Raw genomic sequence first — 20,900 nt, 5'->3', positions numbered from 1 at the left:
ACTTGTAAAAGTGAATCCTATGGTGGTTGCAATATATCGTTCCACAGGTTAGCTAATAATAACATTTTCGTAAACCAAACAACTAGGGTGCCCATGAATTCTTGTAATGAGTGAAAATATGGGTGATGGATTTTAAAACTGTTGTACTATTGTTATAGCTTCCCAAAAAATGAAGAAAGGCGACATAAATGGCTCAGCAGTCTATATGAAGTAGAAATACAAAAAAAACAGTCTTCGAATCTTCCTGCTTTTATACTGCTAATTCCCGCTAATTATTAAAAGCCTATATTAGTATTTTAAGGTCACAAACTGCGTAAGTTAAAACTTCAGTACCAATCTGCGTTTAATAATCTTAGCAAATTCGAATTTGTCTCACATAGCTTAATCTCATAGTCACCCTATTAGAAAGGGACAGACAGCCTCCGTACTAACTGTTTCACTCGGCTCGTTTTTTGGGTTTATGTGCGCAGTCCTGTTTACTAATATTATGTCTATGATGGCTACACATTTCGAAAGTTGCCCTCGATTTAAAAATGCATGAAATAAAATAAAATTATAAATTAAAAAAACCCCCGACCCAAAAAAGTATGCAATTATTATGACAAAAGGTTGAAAACGCTAAACCCTATATAAAGCAAAAAATAACTTTTAACACTACGTACGTACCAACTAAAGCATGTCAGACTAAACTAAAGAATTGTCGGGGGATCGCTTTTTACCTTCAACAATACTTACGTAAATCAAATGATACCTACCCAATTACAACATTCGTATATTAAAAACACGTATCTAAACAAAATGTAGTAGTAGGTATATAATAACTTCTAATTTGTACTTGTGTAGATTATAAGTGTGAGTAATTTTAAATAAAATCATTTTAAAAACATTGATGTTTTAATCGTATATTTTATGTACTAGGTTGAATGTTGAAGTTGTGCTGGCATAGTGGGTAAAGCACCAATCTCTCAGGTGTGCCAGGCAAGTTATAATGCAACTTTTCTGAGGCTGTATGTGACTGTGTTTCGGAGGGCACGCTAAGCTGTAGGTCCCGGCTGTCTTACCAAGGGGTATCGGGTTGCCCTGGTAGTGGGTTAAGGTGGTCAGAAAGGCAGTCGCTTTTTGTAAAGCACTGCTATACTCAGCTGCACTCGGTAAGACTGGAAGCCGAGCCCAACATACTTGGGAAAAGGCTCGAGAGATTACGATGATGTACTAGGAAATGATAAGATTTTAGTTGAGTATTTTAATTCATTTTATTGATGCATCCACAATAAGCTTAGAATTAAGTAAAAAAACATGCATGAATCAACATTGGGAAAGTTACAAGTCTGAAAAAGCTCTCCGGGAACCATTAAAGAACAACATTTCAAATGAACTTAACTTTAAACTTAAAAAAATACTTTTTTTACTTTTTCTTATTTATAAACTTAACTCATTTTCAAAAAAATAACACTAAACTATATTAAATAATAACTCTAAACAAGACATATTAGGAATAGTGTTTAACATTCAATTCTGATTAAAAATATGTTACAGCAAGTGAAATTATTCTAGAATAAATTCTGGTTCCTCGCCTGGTACAATGTTTTGCCTAGCTTGTTCTAGCTTGAAGACATGCATCTAAACTTATGTTACGAAATTAAAAACGATTTAAAACTCGACGCAAACATTACTATTAGCGCTGAATAAAAAGTTGTATATTGTTTGATGTATTTTAATAACATGCCCCTTAACCTTATCCAATAATGTAAACGCATTGGTTAAGACCACTAGAAAGTAACTTGATACTATTTTACACACAAACTACTCGTTTGATATTTTTCTATTTTTATTTCGTGTTTACAACAACATACACCTTTTAAATACATTAGCCAGCCTAATAAGGTATTTTTATTTGTAAGCAAATATGTTCCTAGTTTATTTATGTATAACCATTTATAATAAAAATGGTTATACATAAATAAACTAGGAAAAAATAACAACAATAAATAATAAACCTAAAACATTATATGAAAAAAAAAAATAATCTTATAGCATTCATCACAATAATTTGCCGTCAAATATTTGACTCGAAAATATATAATAATATTTTATTTACCATGATCATAACAAACGAACACAACAAAAATAAAAAATGTTAAAATAAAAATGATACAAATGATATTTAATTTTCTTTAGGTACTCCCTTGTGACTACACTTTATAATATTAGTATCGATATCTATACTAATATGACTGATAGACTGAAGAGTTTTTTTGTTTGTTTGAACGCGCTAATCTCAGGAACTACTGGCCCGATTTGAAAATTTATTTCAGTGTTAGATAGCCCATTTATCGAGGAAGGCTATATCTTCAGCTTTATAATATTAGTATAGATTTTATTTACCATGCATTTCCTTTTCATTGTTGTTAATTAACGCGATTTGAATACTTCATGATTCCTGTTCGTTGGTTACTTACCGTCAGTCGCACAAAGCTCCATTAAAGTTAAAGCTTCATTAAATCTATTACTGACACTTTTATGTAGGTAGTTGGACAAAGAAAGAGTCCGCAATAGATTTAAAGAAGCATTAACTTTAATGGAGCTTTGTACAACTGACGGTTAGCATTAAATATTAACAATGTAACAATGATTTACAAATCAATTAATCCGTGATTATGAATTAATAAATAAAAATAATATTTAAAAATGATATTTAAATCTAACAAAAATAAAAAAAAAATAAAATAAAAATGATACAATTGATATTTAATTTTCTTTAGGTACCTACTCCCTTGTGACTACACTTGACACGCACTTGTGGGATTAAGTTTAAATGAGGACGCTTACTGAATCCGGTCCATATAGTGCTACAGGCGATGTAAATTTCATCGTTGCGAGATTCTGCGAAAGGCCTTGCGCAGGCGCCGGCCGGCCGGCAGCTGGCTCTGCAGGGGCGCCGGCTGCATCTGCTGAAGCGGAGCCTGTAAGTTTGCGCCATACTATAAGGATACTATACAGGACATCATATTTTTCAAATTAATCTGGCTGAATTTGTATTTGGCACTCTAGTGCAGTCAGACGTGTTTATAATTAATTATTGAACAGTTTTGTTTTTTCAGACTAAATTATAATAATTATTTACCTTTATCTTATCTTTATCATTCTCATTGTTGACTAAATAGCCGAAACATTCCCATTTATTTGACTCTTGAGATTGAATAAACGCTTTGTTTATATAGTCACTTGATCCGAAGAACGACGACGTGTTGGACGTCACATTAGCGGGATTGTTTTCTTTGACACCGAGCCGGACCCCGCCACAGGCCGCACATTTGTCTACAGTACTCTTATAAGAGATCCAGCAATCTTCGCATTTCCAATCAGCATCCGTTTTTGAGATGTCTGTCAAAGACACAGTGCAATTGTTGGCTTCAGGTTTAAGTTGAACCCAGTAGTCAGAACATTGCCAGTCTTTTGACACAGTAGTATTTTCGGGAGTTTTAAAGGTGTATTTCGGAGGTGTCGCCTCCAGACACACTTGAAGTGGACTCGACACTATTTCAGGATTGAATAGATTGACTGTAGTTTTAGGCGTAGATGTGGCCAGCAGTTTTAAGGCCAGGGTACTGAAAGGCGACATAGCTAAGTTGTCCTGATCTAATTGAAGGCCGCCCGTGGGCAGTTTTACTGGAGTCGGTGCATCAACCTCTTCTGTGTTTCCTCGGTTAGCTTTTGTAAGCCTTGATTTGGTAGTCATTTTGTTGGGTTGCTCTTCCTCTGGCTCTTTCCTAAAAATAAACATGACAATTAAAATATCTCTAAAAGTTGAGTGATGAATTAACTAAAACTTTTCACCAGAGTTCCACCAACTTTTCCACGCTTACAATCTGACTCGATTCGGATATAGAAAATATAGAAATAGTGCTGTCACCAAACTGGATCAGAAGCAGATATTTCGATTCAACAAAACCAACAAAAAATTAATCCTGAAATAGACATTTACAGAAACCTTTTTTTTTGGGAGAAATCATTAAATGTCTCCATCCCGCTGTGGGTGAGTAGCGTGAGAGTGTCTCAGACTCTCACTGACTAAAACCATCATGTTCTTTCATAAGCCTTTCGAACAATCCCGCAGCCCCGTTAATTACAGAAACCTAACAATCACTTCAGTAGTTTTGGTTGGGAGTCCAAAATAAAAGAATTATGTAAGTCCAGTAAGGAGAATCCAGCAAGAAGTGGACCAATAAATATGTTCAAATTACAATAAAAGAAACTTTATTAACACTCTTATAAATAATAGGTTCACTCGTAACTATGTATGTAAGAAAATCTTGAAATCTTAATTTGACCCACTTCCTGGTCTTCGATTAAGATGAGATTTGGCACACGCTCTGACTTTTAGTTAATGTTATAATAACTATCAAATCAGTCTGAAAACTTCCATACCTCTACTTCCAAATTAGTTCTACTGCCAACCAAATCTCAGCAAACCAGTCAAACAATGTATATGTAGCAGCAATTCAGGTAATGTTCAAATGAAACAGCGATGATGGTGTAAAAATAGAAGAGTAGAAAGTAAAGTATATTCATTAAATGTAAATACAGAACGAGCTTAAGTATAAAATAACAGGGGCCGAAGTAGTGTTAACGCTCAGGCGAGAGCGTCGCGCGATTGTCCAATTAGAACGCTCTGATAAGACTCTGTGAGTACCTAAAAGAAACGAGACAGATGCGCGCGCGAGCGAGATAGCACATACGTAAATATAACGCGTTCGGCGCGAGCGGTCGTTCTTCTCATGTTGTGGGTGGCGTAGCGAAGCGTACCTCACAGTACCCCCCCCTTAGCGAAGCGTACGTTTGGCTTGCAGACTCTGCCGGTCCTGGTGATGTAGGGTTGCTGTGAAGGTACAGGATCCACGATGCTCGGTGTACAACTTGCTGTATTCGTAGGACACGTAGTGTTTGACGTTTCGTTTTCGTTGCAGATGTATGCCGGTTTTAGTCTATCCAGCGATACAACTGTCTCTCGATTCGGTAGCTGAATCTTGAAGAATTTTTCATGTCTCTGTAGCACAGGATACGGTCCGTCGTAGGGTGGAGTCAGCGGCGCTCGCACGGTGTCATTCTTCACGAAGACGTGTGTGCACGTACCGAGGTCCTTATGTACGAAGGGACTGGCTGTTGTTCTCGCGGTAGTGCACGACGGTGAGAGTGACGTCATCGTTTGTGTGAGGCAGCGTACGTAATCTTCGTCCGACATGTTAGTTGTAGTAGTCGGCGCGAAGAAATCCGATGGTACACGTAGCGTAGAACCGTAGGTCATTAGCGCGGGACTTAGGTTGTTGTCTTCACGCAGCGCTGTTCGGAGGCCAAGTAGTACGGTGGGAAGTTCGTCACTCCAGTTTGTAGTTGCGCCTCTAGCCATTAACGCAGCTTTTAGCGTACGATGCCAGCGCTCTATTTGTCCATTTGATTGTGGATGGTAAGCGGTTGTACGTATGCGTGTAATGCCGAGTTTCTTCATTAGCGCGCTGAACAACGACGATTCAAACTGCCTGCCTTGATCGGTTGATATACGTAGTGGGCAGCCGAATCTAGCAATCCAGTTTTCATACAGCGCTTTTGCGACGATCTCAGCTGTTATTTCGCGCACTGGTACAGCTTCTGGCCACTTTGTAAATCTGTCCATGATCGTAACACAATATCGATAATCGTAAGATAGTCGAAGTGGGCCGACGATATCGATATGTATGTGTTCGAAGCGTTGCGATGGCGGGAAACTTCCTAGCGGCGTGACGACGTGACGATGTACTTTTGCTCGCTGACAGCCGACGCAGTTTCTTGTCCACGTTGTTACGTCTTTGTTCATGGATGACCAGAAGAACTTCGATGTCACTTGCTTCCTAGTCGCCTTGATACCAGAGTGGCAGAGATCATGTTGCGCTTTGAATGCAGCAAAACGATGTGCCGGTGGTAGATATGGGCGAAGCGTGGACGTTGACATCTCGCACGTGATTGGTCGTTGCGTGCCAGGCAAAGTAACTGATATGAATTTTAAGTTCGGCTGCAGCTTCAATTGTTTCAGTTCGTCGTCTTGTTCTTGATCACGTGCTAACTTGTCGTAATCGATGTTTGACGGGCATTGTATTTCGTCGATACGAGACAAGGCGTCAGCGACTGAGTTTTCTTCTCCCTTTATGTACACGATGTTCTTGACGAATTGACTGATAAAGTGGAGTTGTCGTTCACGTCGCTGAGTGTCACTGCTACTTTGCGGCCTTGAGAGCGCATAGGACAGCGGTTTGTGATCAGTGTAGACGGTGACGTCACAGCCTTCGATGAGTCTTCGGAAATGTTTCACAGCCGCGTAGATCGCTAGTAGTTCGCGATCATACGTGCTGTATCGAGATTGCGTAGCACTCAATGATTTTGAAAAGAATGCTAGCGGTTTCCAGGCTGCGTTGTCGCGTTGTTGTAGCACCGCTCCAATGCCGTGGTCAGAAGCGTCCGTCATGATGCAGAGTGGGGTGCCGGCGATAGGGTGCGATAGTGTTGCACATTCCAGTATGCTTTGGCGGCATTTTTGAAATGCTTGTTTGGCGGCCGGCGTCCACGTGATAGGCGTTTTGTCATTCTTTTTCCCATTGTGCAGATATTTGTTGAGTTCACTTTGCATGTCGGCTTGATTTGGTAAACAATCTCGATAAAAGTTTAGCATGCCCAGGAAACGACGAAGCTCGATGATTGTTTTAGGTTGAGGATAACTGGATATGACTTTTATCCGTTCTTCAGTTGGTTTTATGCCGTCCGCTGTTACTTCATAGCCGAGAAAGTTGATTTTCGTCTGTGCAAATTCACATTTATTAACGTTGAGTGATACGCCGTATTGGTTCAGTCGCTCAAGAACTCGATGCAGTAATTCCTTGTGTTCTTGTTCGTTATCTGAGTACAACAAGATATCGTCGATGTATGAGAAACAGCCTTCGATGCCGCGCAGAACCTCGTGCATGAATCGTTGGAAAGTTTGACTTGCGTTACGTAGGCCAAACGGCATGCAAGTGAATTCAAATAACCCGAAGGGTGTGATGATTGCCGTTTTCTGTGCGTCTTCTTTGTTTATTGGTATTTTGTAATAGGCCATTTTCATGTCGAGTTTTGAGAAGATCTTCTTATTGTGTAGTTGATAGGTGAAGTCTTGTATGCGCGGAATCGGGTATTTATCTGGTAGCGTGACTGAATTTAGACGCCTGTAGTCGCCGCACACTCGTAGACTGCCATCTTTCTTCTTAACCACGTGGAGTGGGCTGGCCCACGGGCTCTTGGAAGGTTGACATATGCCCATTTCCATCATGCGTTCGAACTCTTCCTTAGCCGCTTTGTATTTGTCGGGCGGCAGGGGGCGAGCACGGGCGAAGACAGGTTGTCCCGTAGTCTCGATGTGATGCACGACGTTGTGTTTAGCGGGCGTTTTCAAGGACATAGGTCGCAGTAGATCTGGATACTGCTTGAGTATGTCTTGATATGTCTGCTTGTTGCTAAGTACGTAAACGGCTTGTTGCATCGACGAGATTTCCACGGCGTTTATTGAGAGTTGTGTCACCTTGTCGATTAGCTTCTTTTGATGCAAGTCGACGAGGAGTTTGAAGTGGCGAAGGAAGTCAGCTCCGAGTATCGATGTTTTGACATCTGCGACTACAAATGACCAACGAAATCGTCTTCTGAGGCCTAGGTCGATTTGTAGTTCTTTCTCGCCATAGGTATTGATTGGTGAACTGTTCGCAGCGTATAGTTTGTATGAAGTTGGCGAACATTTCTTCTTATGTATCGGGGTGGCGGCAAGGACGGAGATATCCGCACCGGTGTCAACGAGGAAACGGTGATTCGTGTTGCGATCGAAGACACATAGGCGGTTACTTGCCGTAGTTACACCGACGTCCGCCACGGTCGGTGCCTCTTCTAGTTTTCCGACTTCTTTTGATTTCGCCTAGCGCACGGTGACACGCAGCGTCTCGCCTGATCTCCAAATCGGTAGTGGTAGTAGCATACTCGATTGGGATCGTGTTGATGCCTTGCAGTGGACTTTGACCTTGAGCGAGACCGCTGATGACGACGATGATTTGGTCTTCCACGGCTACGAAGTTCGGAGATCTCGAGCGTCAGATTCTCTAGTTGTTTTGAGAGCACTTGTATCTGCGCGGACATGATTTGCTGGTTGACTGCCGCAGAATCTGGTTGTGGCGAAGAGACAGCTGCGATGTTTGCTGACTCGGAATACTCCATCATTTTGTCTGCCATTGCCGCGAGCATATCGAGTGATGAATCTGTGTTCACAGACAGCACAACTCGCATTTGCGGCGGAAGGTGGTTCATCCACTCAATCTTGATGCCATCTTCGGTGATCATGTTGCCGCCGAGTTCGCGCATACGTCGTAGCAACTGAGACGGTTTTTGGTTGCCAAGCTCCAATCCGCTAATGAGGTTCTTGAAATTTTTCACCTCGGACTGCTCGTACACGGAGAGAAGGCGTTGTTTGATGGCCTCGTACTTCTTAGTTTCTGGCGGCTTGATCACGATGTCTGTGACATGTTGAAGATCGGTCGGTTGTAGTTGGCCCAGGACGTAACGGTATTTGTTTTCGTCACTGGTCTTCTGCGGCTCGACGACGGCTTCAAATTGGATGAACCACATGCGAGGATATTCACGCCAGAAGGGAAGGAGACGCGACTGCACGGAGATGACAGCGAGGTCTGTAGGCTCGCTAACTTCTTGCTTGTGTTCCATCATTTTTCTCTCGGGGTCACCAAAATGTAGCAGCAATTCAGGTAATGTTCAAATGAAACAGCGATGATGGTGTAAAAATAGAAGAGTAGAAAGTAAAGTATATTCATTAAATGTAAATACAGAACGAGCTTAAGTATAAAATAACAGGGGCCGAAGTAGTGTTAACGCTCAGGCGAGAGCGTCGCGCGATTGTCCAATTAGAACGCTCTGATAAGACTCTGTGAGTACCTAAAAGAAACGAGACAGATGCGCGCGCGAGCGAGATAGCACATACGTAAATATAACGCGTTCGGCGCGAGCGGTCGTTCTTCTCATGTTGTGGGTGGCGTAGCGAAGCGTACCTCACATATATAAATAGAACACATTACCCTTCAGCTTCATCCTGATACATAGGATAGCCCGAAGATGTGCAGGGTAAAGCTATACGCTGCAACTCTTGTGTCTTGTGGGCTAAAAAAGAAAGTGTAAAATATGGGATTCCAAACAACAAAGAAATAATAATATCATCATCATCATCTCAGCCATAGGATGACTAGGATGTCCTCTGCTGAACATAGGCCTCCCCCTTTGATCTCCACAGATACCTGTTGGAAGCGACGACAGTATAGGTTGTAATCTGATAATAATTTACATTTATAAAACGTTACTTTTTCACATAGTAATCTGGCCCGCACATTCAGACCAGTTTTCACGACTGTTATTATACCGTGTAATCTGGGCCGCGACCCAGGATCGAGTTTCTTGCGGAGTCGGCGCAGGAACGGCAACTCAGCCGCGCATGGCTTGGGTTTCTTCGACGGCCCATTCTCGGTATCTCCTGAAGGACGCTTTTGTCTGGTGCGGGAGGACCCTGCGACGTAACTTGAAAATAAAAGTACCTAATTCTGAGTTAAACAGTTATTCCATTTACACTATTTGGTGAACAGGACGTTTCCTGGCCTCATATTGTTCATAATGATACTGCCAGTGCTTCATTGTGAAACCCGCGATGCTAGAGGTTAACTAATGTAGATCAGCGATGTGTTAAATTCGTACGCGTGTCCTTTTGTTTTGTATATGCTGTTATCTGAACTGTTTGCTTACACAACACTGAGTCAATGACTACAATAAAATGAACATGATTCACTACTCAGTTTCCTTTTGCAGACGTCTAGACAATGTTATCCTAAATAAAACCAGGAAATAAGTGCTACGCCATATGTAAGTTAAGTTTGCTAATATGTGTATCGTCCCATGGCTAACAACACCGCATAAGTCATTTTTAACAACTTTACAGTTATCGGCACGGATATCGAGCCATGACCTTCACCTGCGCAGAAGCGATTTTCTGATTTATTGCCTTGTGCGTACGGGTGCGCAAAGCGCCGCCGAGAGCCCAATATCCGTGCCGGTATCTGTACAGGAGACGAAAAAGACTGTGTACCTATTTTTAAAAGGCCAACCGACTTGCGCGCTGCCCCTACTTTTCGAATTACGGCATCTGATTGGTCGAAATCTATATCATGTGACCAATGGTTAGACGCGCAGTGAGCGAATCTATCCAAAGGCATTTAAATGTGGAAACTGCCAATTTTCGACTTGAGCGGTGTTGTAAGCTAAGGGACGGTATGTAGAATATTATTCTAATTATAGTTCTCTTTGTGCAGTGGGCGAAAATAAGGTCTACGACCCTATGAGTAAAATAATAAAGTAATAATCAACCTTAGCGATATTAGATCTTACAGATTGGAGAGATTATCGAACTGGTAGTGCACTGACTGTACATTTGGTTGCTTTTTATGTGTGGGGATTAATGTAAAGGAAGCTTACCACTGCTGCTTGGGCGAGGTCCCGCATTATAATTGGCGTCCGCACTGAAACAAAGTTAAATTAATTTCAAATTTACAGAACCAAAACTATTTGTTACATTAGGTATTATGTACAAGGGGGTCCCCCCACAGCGTTGACTTCCACGTAGTGACCCCTGGGCAACGCCGCGCCTGACCACCGTAACGGAGTGGCAGGCCGGCGGCTAACGAACGCTGTGCGTCGAAACATCTTCAACAGTCTTGCGTTTCGATATTGTGGGTGGCAATGCCACGTCCTGTGAGGGCCGCCTCCGGGCGCTGTCTCCGCAAAGGCCCTTCTCAGGGCCAAACCATGGCTCGAGATGCTTCGGCATCAGAGACCAGCCGCGCACCATCCGCGGCTAGTCTCATGCGAGATAGTGACGTCGTGTCCACCGATTTGTCCGACACGGAGTCACAAATGAGTGGCACGAGCGGCGTTGCAACCCGCCAGACCAGGAAGAGGGCATTCCTCAAGCGGGGCTCCGGAGGCTCTTCAGATGCAGCTGAGAAGCCGGCGAAACGGGCGGTTTTACAAGCCAACTTGGAGGAACAGCCGGCGCGAAGAAGCAGAGCCAAGGCCAACCTCGGCGCCTCTAGTGTCCTCTACGCGGACCACACAGTGGAGGAAATGGAGCGCATGGCCCTGGAGGATCAGATGGGAATCCTCGAGGTGGCTTCCAAGTCCTCCAAATTGAAGGGGACCTTACAGAAGGCCCTGAAATGCCGGGCAGCGAGCTTGCTCGGCATTGTTAAGGAACTGGTGCAGCGCACCACCTCCGAGGAGACGCGGCAACTGCAGGCGAAGGTGGATCGCCTGCAGAAAGAGGTATCTGCGCTGCACGCGCGTGTTGCCGAGCCCACGAATCGGCAAGAGGGGACGTCAGAAGGTCCAACATCGCTGCCTTCCTCCTCCAACCTTGAGGATATTATCCGCAAGGTCATTATGGAGGAGAGGGCCTTCACCAGAGCCTGTTTCGCCGGCATTGAAGACCGGCTCCTGCCGGAGACGAGGCTACGCCCTCCACTCGCGGCGGATAAGGCGCCCGGGCGGATGCCCATCGCACCGGGGCCCTCAACGGCTCCAGCCCAGGCGGAGCCCCAGGTGCTAAAGACCACCAAGGGCAAGAAGACGTCACCGGCCCCGGCTACTCAGACGTTCCCTCCCGAACCGGTGAGGGAAGACGTACTGCTGCCCTCCACCACCCCTTCCAACCAGCCTTGGGTTAAGGTGGTAAAAAGGAAGCAGAAAGGGAAAAGGTCGGCCCCTGAGCCCCCTGCAGTCAAGCCTGCAGCTCTAGCGGACAAGAGGAGGAAGCTCGCTCCTCCTCCAAGAACTGCAGCCGTCGTGGTCACACTGACCCCAGAGGCAGCGGAACGAGGGGAGACATATGAGTCCGTGCTACGGCGGGCTCGTACAAATGTCGACCCTGCTGAACTTGGGGCTGGCAGAGTCACGTGCCGGAAGACCCAAACAGGGGCCCGAATCTTCCAGTTCTCGGGGGCCCAACGCGGCACCAAGGCGGACCTCTTCGCGACGAAGCTCCGAGAGGCTATCTCGGACACGGCCAAGGTCGTGAGAGCCGTCAAGTGCGTGACTCTGGAGGTGACCGACCTCGACGACTCAGTCACGCAAGAAGAGGTGGTGGCAGCGGTTGCGGCGGTGGGGGGTTGCACCGTCGAATCTATCAAGGGCCGAGCCATTAGACCTGGCCGCAGGGGAATGGGCACTACGAGATTAGAGTGCCCGGTCGTAGTTGCCAAGGCGGTCCTGGCTAAGGGTCGCCTGCCGGTCGGACTTAGCTCGGGTGGGGTCCGAGTGCTCGAGGATGCGCCGATGCGCTGTTTCAAGTGCCTCGGCATCGGACACACCCGGCCTCTCTGCCCGTCCACTGCCGATCGTGGGGAACTATGCTTCCGCTGCGGGAAAGAGGGGCACAGGGTGGCCACCTGCGAAGCTGCCACCACGCATTGCGCAGTATGCGCTGCCAGTGGTCGTCCAGCCAACCACGTGATGGCGGGCAGGGAATGCCGACCGCCACTAAAGAAGGGCAAACCGCAGGCGCCGGTGCGGCCTGCCGCTGCTGCCGCCACTGAAACTCCAGTTCCAGTGCCGGCCACCGAGGGTAGCGCTATGAACACCGACTGATGGCTGGACAAAGACGACGCATTCTTCAAGCGAACATCAACCACTGCAGAGCAGCCCAGAGCCTGCTGGTCCAAACCTTTGCAGAGTGGTTGGTGGACGTGGCGGTTATCGCCGAGCCGTACTCTGTCCCTGGCAGCTGGCTGGGAGACGACAACGGCTCGGTTGCATTGATGGCGCGATCTTCCACGGACTCTCCTCCCCTCTCGCTCTTAGAGAGGGGACCAGGATACGTAGCCGCTGCGTGGGGTGACATAGCCCTTATAGGGGTGTATTTCTCACCAAACCGCCCTCTCACGGACTTCGAGAACTTTCTAGAGGTCCTCGCTAGGGTGGCAGGCGGAATGGTACAGCACCGGGTGTTGGTCTTGGGCGACTTTAACGCCAAGTCGATAATATGGGGTAACCCGACCACCAATGCCCGAGGACGAGAGGTTGAAACCTGGTCCGTGTCATCCGGTCTGTCCCTCCTGAATAGAGGAACAGTACACACCTGCGTGCGGCGGCAGGGGGGCTCCATCGTGGACCTCGCCTTTGCATCCCCTTCTTTGGCAGCCTGTATAGTGGACTGGCGGGTGGAGCTGGTGGAGACGCTGTCCGACCACCGATACGTGCGGTTTGATGTTTCCACCCCGGGCTCCCAGGGGACCCAGGAGGGTCGGTCGCACTTCCCACGGTGGGCGCTCTCTCGCCTAGATAGGGAGGCCGCCGTAGAGGCGGCGTTCGTCCAGAACTGGCTGTCCCCTTCTGTCGGAGTAAGTGATGTGGACGCCACAGCGGTCCAGTTAAGGGTATCCCTGACCGAGGTGTGCAACTCTAGCATGCCTCGGTCTCATCGTCCGCCACCTAGACGTGCCGTTTATTGGTGGTCGGAGGAATTGGGGGATCTACGGGCCGCCTGTGTGGCAGCCAGGCGGGCCTACACAAGAAGCCGGCGGCGGCGCCTTCGCGACCTTGACAACGAGGACCGCCTCTATGCAGCCTACATAGAGGCTAAGTCGACACTGACGGCGCGAATGGGTACAGCCCAAGATCGCGCGAGGGCGGAAATGTTTGAAGGTTTAGACATTGACCCCTTTGGGAGGCCGTACAAGGCCGCATGCAACAAACTGCGCCCGTACGGTCCCCCCGTTGCCGAAACCCTCGAGCCATCTTTGCTGGATGGGGTGGTCCAGTCCCTGTTTCCACGCAGGGACAACTTCACCCCACCAGTGATGAGCGCCCCGCGGGGTGCAGCTCCGTCAGCCGAGGAGGTCCCGCTTGTTACGGAGAACGAGGTAGAAAGGGCAGCTTCCTGCCTCAGGGGGAAAAAGACGGCCCCAGGTCCGGACGGCGTCCCCGCAAAGGTGATAGCCATCGCCACCTCCCAGATGGAAGAAAGGTTTCGGGACCTCTTCAGTGAGTGCCTCACGTCTGAGAGGTTCCCGAAGCCATGGAAGGAGGGCCAATTGTGCCTTCTTCGTAAGGAAGGGCGACCGGCGGACTCCCCATCGGCATACCGACCCATCGTTTTACTGGATGAAGTCGGTAAAATGTTCGAGAGGATCCTCGCCGCCCGAATCAACAGGCATTTGAGTACAATCGGCCCAGATCTAGCGGACGCCCAGTTCGGTTTTCGAGCTGAGCGTTCGACAGTTGACGCACTATCCCGACTCAAGGATCAGGTGAAGGAGGCGATGGATGCGGGGGATGGACTGTTGGCTGTGTCATTCGACATAGCCAACGCCTTCAACTCTATTCCCCACTCCACTATACTGGAGGCCCTCCGCTTCCATGGGGTGCCTCTGTATTTGCGGGGACTTTTGGCGGACTACCTGAGGGACCGCACTGTCCTTCTTGTGGATAAGACGGGCCAGCTCCGACGTTACGGCGTCGAGTCCGGTGTCCCACAGGGCTCTGTTCTGGGGCCACTCCTGTGGAACATCGGATTCGACTGGCTCTTGCGGGAAAACCTCCCCCGTGGCACGTCTGTCATCTGCTATGCAGACGACACCCTTCTGACTGCCCGGGGGAGAAATTTTGCAGAGGCGGCCAGCTTGGCCTCGGCGGGCGGTTCACTAGTGGTGGACAGAATCTCCCGCCTAGGGCTGACGGTGGCGCTGCAAAAGACCGAAGCCGTGTTCTTCCACGGGCCTCGGCAGCACCAACCGCCCGACGCTCATATCCATGTGGAGGGTGTCCGCATTGGGGTGCAGCCCCAGATGAAATATCTGGGCATAGTCCTCGACAGCAAGTGGCACTTCAGCGCCCACTTCAGCGGGTTGTCGACGCGCTTAGTGAAGACCGCGGGCGCCCTCTCTTGGCTCCTCCCGAACATCGGGAGGCCCGGCGACCAATGCCGTCGTCTATACGCCGGCATACTCAAGAGTATGGCCCTGTACGGGGCCCCAATCTGGGCAGACTCACTGTGCAGACGGAGAAACGCCGCTGCCATCCGAAGGCCACAAAGGGTCATTGCGCAGCGGGTGGCGAGGGCGTACCGTACAGTGAGCTTTGCGGCGGCGTGCGTTCTGGCGGGAACCCCTCCTTGGGAGCTCGAGGCTTGGGTGCTCGCCAGAGTGTACGACTGGAAGGCGGCGCAGAGGGCACTAGACCGGCACCCGGACCCAATAGAACGGGAAGAAGTTCGGGAGGAAGCGAGGGAGTTAATAACTGGCCACTGGGCCGAGGATCTTGCCTCGGCAACGTTCGGTCGCCGGACGTTGGATGCCAGCGGGCCTGTCCTGAACGGCTGGCTCGATCGGCGGCATGGCTGCCTCTCGATGCGTCTGGTGCAGGTGCTGTCCGGACATGGCTGCTTCGGATCGTACCTGCACCGGATTGGGAGGGAGGAGACTCCACAGTGCCATCACTGCGAAGCCGAGGTGGATTCGACAGAGCACACACTCGAGGTGTGCCCATCGTGGACTGAACCCCGCCGCACCCTGGTGGCAGTGGTCGGGGACGACCTCTCACTTCCCAGCGTGATTTCTGCCATGCTGCGAAGTGAGGAGGCATGGGAAGCGGTGGCCTCCTTCTGTGAGGACGTCATGACACAGAAGGAGTCAGCGGAGCGCGTGCGGGAGAGCGACCCTCTCGCGGCGCCGCACCGCAGACGAAGAAGGGGTGGAAGACGGCGAACACAACGCCCGTCCCCATCCGCCCTGGGGGGTGATCAGCGGGCGACAGGCGCGGGGGTGCCACCGCCTGCATTACAAGGATTGCCCCTTGTGCTCCGGCCATCATAGGGATCCCTCCTCACTGTGGGGAGGCATGAGGGGCCTGCCGTGAGGCGGGCAATCGCCGGAGGGGGACTGGACGCCGTAGATTCCCAGACCCCCCCCACTCAGGCGAGGTCGGAGTGCCGCTGGGCCTTTTTAGTGGGTATACCGGGAACGTCTTTACCGGGGAGTCCCACATACCCCTCTCTCGTCCCCCGACGGGAAGGGGATGCGTAATAGCATTTTTAGCCCAGCGACAACAAAAAAAAAAAAAAAAAAAAAATATTATGTACAACCTACATCAATTATATATTTTGCTTTTCAGTGTTTTTGGGAGTCGGTTTTAAATTTTTGTAGAACGTTTTCTGAAATCGATTAAAAACCTGCTAAATTGACACACCACAGGACAAACATCTATAGCTTATAAAAAAAATATAAAAGTTCTAGATGCAGCCAGTCTTCTGGGCACGTTTCCGGAGGACAGTGATGCGGAGGAATACTTCGACGCCTGATCGATGCTCTTTTATATTATGTTTTATGTTTATATATATTTTGTATATAGTATTTTATTTTTGTATAAAGATAAGTAGTTTAAGTTTGTATATATGTATAGTGTGTACATTAATTAATTAAATAACATTCCAATTTGAAAAAAAGTTCTAGAACAAGAAAATTAAAACTCCCCATTATTAGCTTTGTGGGGCTACTTACTTGATGAACTTCAGGCCTCTCTTGTTTTTTGTCATGTTCGTCGATATTGTCATCTCCAGCACCAGCCCTGCTGAGACCACCAACGCGTTAAATTTTTGCATTTGTCAACAAACAAAAAGTTAAATACGTTTGGGCTCAATTTTACGTAATATTTGGTTTAAGTCCGATAAAAATTTCGCGCTCGCTTCGCTCGCGTATTCAAAAACTGTATGCCCTTTTTTTAAACGGTTTTATTTAGCTTACCCTGTTTGTTTTATTCTTTCTTGGGTCAAATTTAGTAATTCAAATTTAAGTACCTTGCTGTTGTCAGATTGATCTGAAATTTGGTACACACCTTTAATTCCGATGACAATACAATATACTAATATCAATAACATTGTAAATCCAAGATGGACGCCGGTACAAAATGGCGGATTACATATTTTTTCCACAACCCCCTCAATATGGGTATCAAATGAAAGGGCTACTCAAGTAGAATACTGTCAGCATCCCCAGCGGGGCCCAACAGGGCCAAGGCCTGCCTGAGCTGCGGGATTATCCTGGTACATAAAAGGCCTACGACGAAATACAACGGTTTTTAGTCAGTAAGAGTTTGGCACTCCCTCACCGCTGCTGACCCATAAATAGAATGAGGAATATTCGGTAGGCATTTTCATTAAATACTAAAAACTAGAAAATAAAAAATCGGTAAAAAAAATTTTAAGTTAAACGGTTTTATCTTATGTGCACTGAAAACTAGAAAATAAAAAAAAACTGTTACTTACCTATAAACCTACATAGGTGGTCCCGGTCATATTAGACTAAAATAAAAACGTGGGGGCCCTCTGAAATCCTACCTATGGCAAAGCATATCTTTATACTTTGGTAGATCGTGAGCTCGGCGTTCGCTGGTGAAGCCGCTACGGCTGATTATTGATTGTTAAAATCTCCAGTTACGATTATAGTAAGTAGAAATCCACACCTATTATACCTCTAGAAGAAAGTATTACAGCAATAGTTAGGCAATGGCCCCCACGTTTTTATTTTAGTCTAATATGACCGGGACCACCTATGTAGGTTTATAGGTAAGTAACAGTTTTTTTTTATTTTCTAGTTTTCAGTGCACATAAGATAAAACCGTTTAACTTAAAAGTTTTTTTACCGATTTTTTATTTGCATTTGTCAACAAACAAAACGTTAAGTACGTTTGGGCTAAATTTTACGTAATTTTTGTTTTAAGTCCGATAAAAATTTCGCGCTCGCTTCGCTCGCGCATTTGGGAACTGCATAGGCAAGTCTTTCTTTATTTGCATTTGCTTATCTACACAACTGCCGACATGCGTTTAGCTTTGAGTACTGACCCAAAAATTCAGTTTTTTTTGCTGAATAATAAAGAAATTAGTGCTAATTTAGGTATACCGATGCGGTGGTCCCCGGCAAGACAAACTTTAGTCAAAGTGGTCCCTCGTGTCAAAAAGGTTAAGAACCACTGTTCTAGCGGATTGCGAGCGTCTTCAAAGCGAAGCGGGCGCGTAGCGAATGCGACGCGAACACGCTGCGGCTGCTCAGCGAAGACGTCGCGGACGTACGGCAAAATCGCAACGTTTTCGTCGCGTGTTTGTAGCAAATTAACGACGTACAATACTCAGTCTCACTCAGTAACAAAATGGATTCAAACAATAATCGAATGGAAGACAGCGACTACTTTGTGTTTTTTTGCAAACGAATAAAACACTGCACATAAATATAGGTATATAGAATACCTAGAGTCCGACTCGCACTTGGCCGGTTTTGTAGCCCAGAGTAAGTACTTTGGCACGCAATTATTTTTTTTTAAGAGAGGGTAGCGTGAAATATGGTAAGTATAATAAGAATTATTGTAACCTAATAGTTAAATTAGCCATGAAGACTAAAAATACTAATGGGTCACATTTGTTACTTAATAAATATGCTCATTAACCAACTATAATTATAAGGGGCAGGCAAATATTCAGGAAAAAATATTTTTTTCTTATTATAAAAATATTACGATGTTGATAAATGGAATGGATGAGATGGAATTAAATGAAACAATAAAAAAAAACCAAACGAGGTAGTACAATCAGACGACATCAAACAAAAAACTCGAATAATAAAAATTGCTATAATGATACGCAAAGTGAACGATAAGCAATGTTAAGATTAATAAAATGTGTAAAATCCAAAACACTAGGTGCGTGGAATCAGGGTAAAACAATTGCATTTAAGCACGAGGTGAGTGCAACATGATGTAGGCACCTGCCCTGCATGAAGAAGACTTTCAAACAAATCATGGTGTTTCACCGTTTTCTTTACAATTATATCAGGGAGATTAGGCACAATAGGCACCATACATATCTGCAATTGGATTACAATGCTAAAATAAAACTAGGTGCAAAAACCGTGAAAAATTAAGCTGCTAAGTTTTTATCGGAGTACCTACTTAATAAAAATTTGTAACGGCCGAGTAATATAATAAATTTGCCTTGAATGCCGTATCTTCATCATTTAATGATTGGAGTTATTTATATTAGTAGATTTTTTAATGTTAAAACTTTTAAAAAACTTATTATCTAGTACTCACGAATATCGGTTGAGGGCTTGTTGGTGTGCTGTAGCCTTATTCGCTAACTCCACTGACAGCTCGCAGATATCATCAATTGGTAAAGTGTACATTAGTAAATTGTCAAACAGCTATTTTCTTATTCGCTAACGCCAGTTACCAAATGAGATGACGTCATCAGGCTGATATCCACCATGACTCATTTTGACAGCTGTTTCTGTATCGATAAACGTTATATTGCGATTCCGTAAGCCCAGTGGACATAATGGATAATGGATAAAAAAATAGAGCTGTCAAATTGTCATCGTAGTTTTGGCGTCAGCAACCGTGTAACGATATCCACCGATATCCACTTCATGCGATACAGAATACCAATGTTTTGAACTTATCGGTTGACATCAAAGTTCCGATGACAACTGAGGCCAGTTGACATCTGAGAATTCGAAAGTTAGCGAATAAGGCCGGCAGCACACATCCGGTTTCCTGATCCGGTTTCCTGATCAGGAATCCTGATCCGGAAACCGGAATGCTCTTTTTTCATACAAAATGTTCACAAGAGCGCACACGTTCTTACTTTTTCCGGACGGAAAAAAACCTGACATCCGGTTTAAAATTTTCTCCGTGCGTTCTGGTACTCAGAACGGAATAAAACCTGATGACGTCATTCCGAACGCAGCGCTCGCGAACAATTTGGTTGGACCGCCGCACACATACGGAAATTTTCATTCTGAATCAAGGTAGCCCTGTTCCGAATGGACGTGTATCAGAGCCCGCTTGTCACTTGCTTTTTTATATTTGTTTTTATTTTTGTATATATATATATTTTTGAGAGATGAAATCCAGTTTATTAAACAATTAGCAAATCTATACTAATATTATAAAGCTGAAGAGTTTGTTTGTTTGTTTGAACGCGCCAATCTCAGGTACTACTGGTCCGATTTGAAAATTTCTTTCAGTGTTAGATAGCCCATTTATCGAGGAAGGCTATAGGCTACTTATCGGCTTTTTATCCCAGTACGGGAAGTAGTTCCCACGGGATGCGGGTGAAACCGCTGGCAGAAGCTAGTATATACATATTTGCATACATAAAAGATAAATAGTTTAAAGAAGGCGGATCACAATCCATACAAAATTGCCCCATGTCCTATAACAAAGTGACGTATCTCAGAAAAAAGATAAAAATGTTAAAAACAATATGGTACTTATATTATGTACTCTTTAACTTAATTTTTTACACCTTCATACGAAAAAGTGCTTTAAAAATTGTTCTTTATTTTATCTCGAATGGCTTGATGGAGTTCATCAAATGATTTGATGGACATCCGATAGTATTTAAAAAATTCTTCGGGGTACGCCCGTAACATGGCTCTTTTAATGTAGAATTGACTTTCGGCCAATCTCCGTGTATTTAACGGGTGTTCCCAGTAACGCCGTTTAATTTTTTTCTTTTTTAACGAAAGTAAGAGTGCAATCGCAATTAACTCGTCATCCTCCATGATGCGTGTTTTCACTTAAGTGGCTCTATACGTACTGGCCATGTAAATTCAGAATGAAAAAAACCGAATGTGTGCGCTAGTGTCACGGAATCCCCAATAGGAATTCCTGATCAGGAATCCGTATCCGGAAACCGGAATGCTCTTTTTTCATACAAAATGTTCACAAGAGCGCACACGTTCTTACTTTTTCCGGACGGA

General features: G+C 45.7%; 1 protein-coding gene and 1 long non-coding RNA gene across 4 annotated transcripts; both read right to left on the bottom strand.

The window, feature by feature from the left end:
• Nucleotides 1-2,692: 2,692 nt before the first annotated feature.
• Nucleotides 2,693-9,957, bottom strand: LOC110383315 (nuclear pore complex protein Nup153). Of its 3 annotated transcripts, none has more exons than XM_064043683.1 (4): nucleotides 9,470-9,957; nucleotides 9,132-9,213; nucleotides 3,125-3,770; nucleotides 2,693-2,951 (listed from the first exon to the last, which is right to left on the bottom strand). In XM_064043683.1, the coding sequence occupies exons 2-4, from the start codon at nucleotides 9,152-9,154 to the stop codon at nucleotides 2,868-2,870; spliced, it is 753 nt and encodes a 250-aa protein (XP_063899753.1). In that variant the 5' UTR covers nucleotides 9,155-9,213; nucleotides 9,470-9,957; the 3' UTR covers nucleotides 2,693-2,867. The 3 variants fall into 3 exon arrangements, with proteins under 3 accessions (XP_063899753.1, XP_063899758.1, XP_049695132.2); XM_064043688.1 differs by having other exon boundaries at nucleotides 2,693-2,948; nucleotides 9,470-9,956; XM_049839175.2 differs by having other exon boundaries at nucleotides 2,693-2,963; nucleotides 9,470-9,947.
• Nucleotides 9,958-10,195: 238 nt separating this feature from the next.
• LOC135119334 (uncharacterized) lies at nucleotides 10,196-19,269 on the bottom strand. Its single transcript, XR_010278186.1, has 3 exons — nucleotides 19,228-19,269; nucleotides 16,647-16,713; nucleotides 10,196-10,616 (listed from the first exon to the last, which is right to left on the bottom strand). It is a non-coding gene; the product is annotated as an uncharacterized LOC135119334 (long non-coding RNA).
• Nucleotides 19,270-20,900: the final 1,631 nt, after the last annotated feature.

Source organism: Helicoverpa armigera, chromosome 1 (genome assembly GCF_030705265.1).
Source record: "Helicoverpa armigera isolate CAAS_96S chromosome 1, ASM3070526v1, whole genome shotgun sequence".
NCBI classification, from domain to species: Eukaryota; Metazoa; Arthropoda; class Insecta; order Lepidoptera; family Noctuidae; genus Helicoverpa; species Helicoverpa armigera.
The sequence above is the reverse complement of the archived record's forward strand: the minus strand, read 5'-3'. Positions and strand labels throughout refer to the sequence as shown.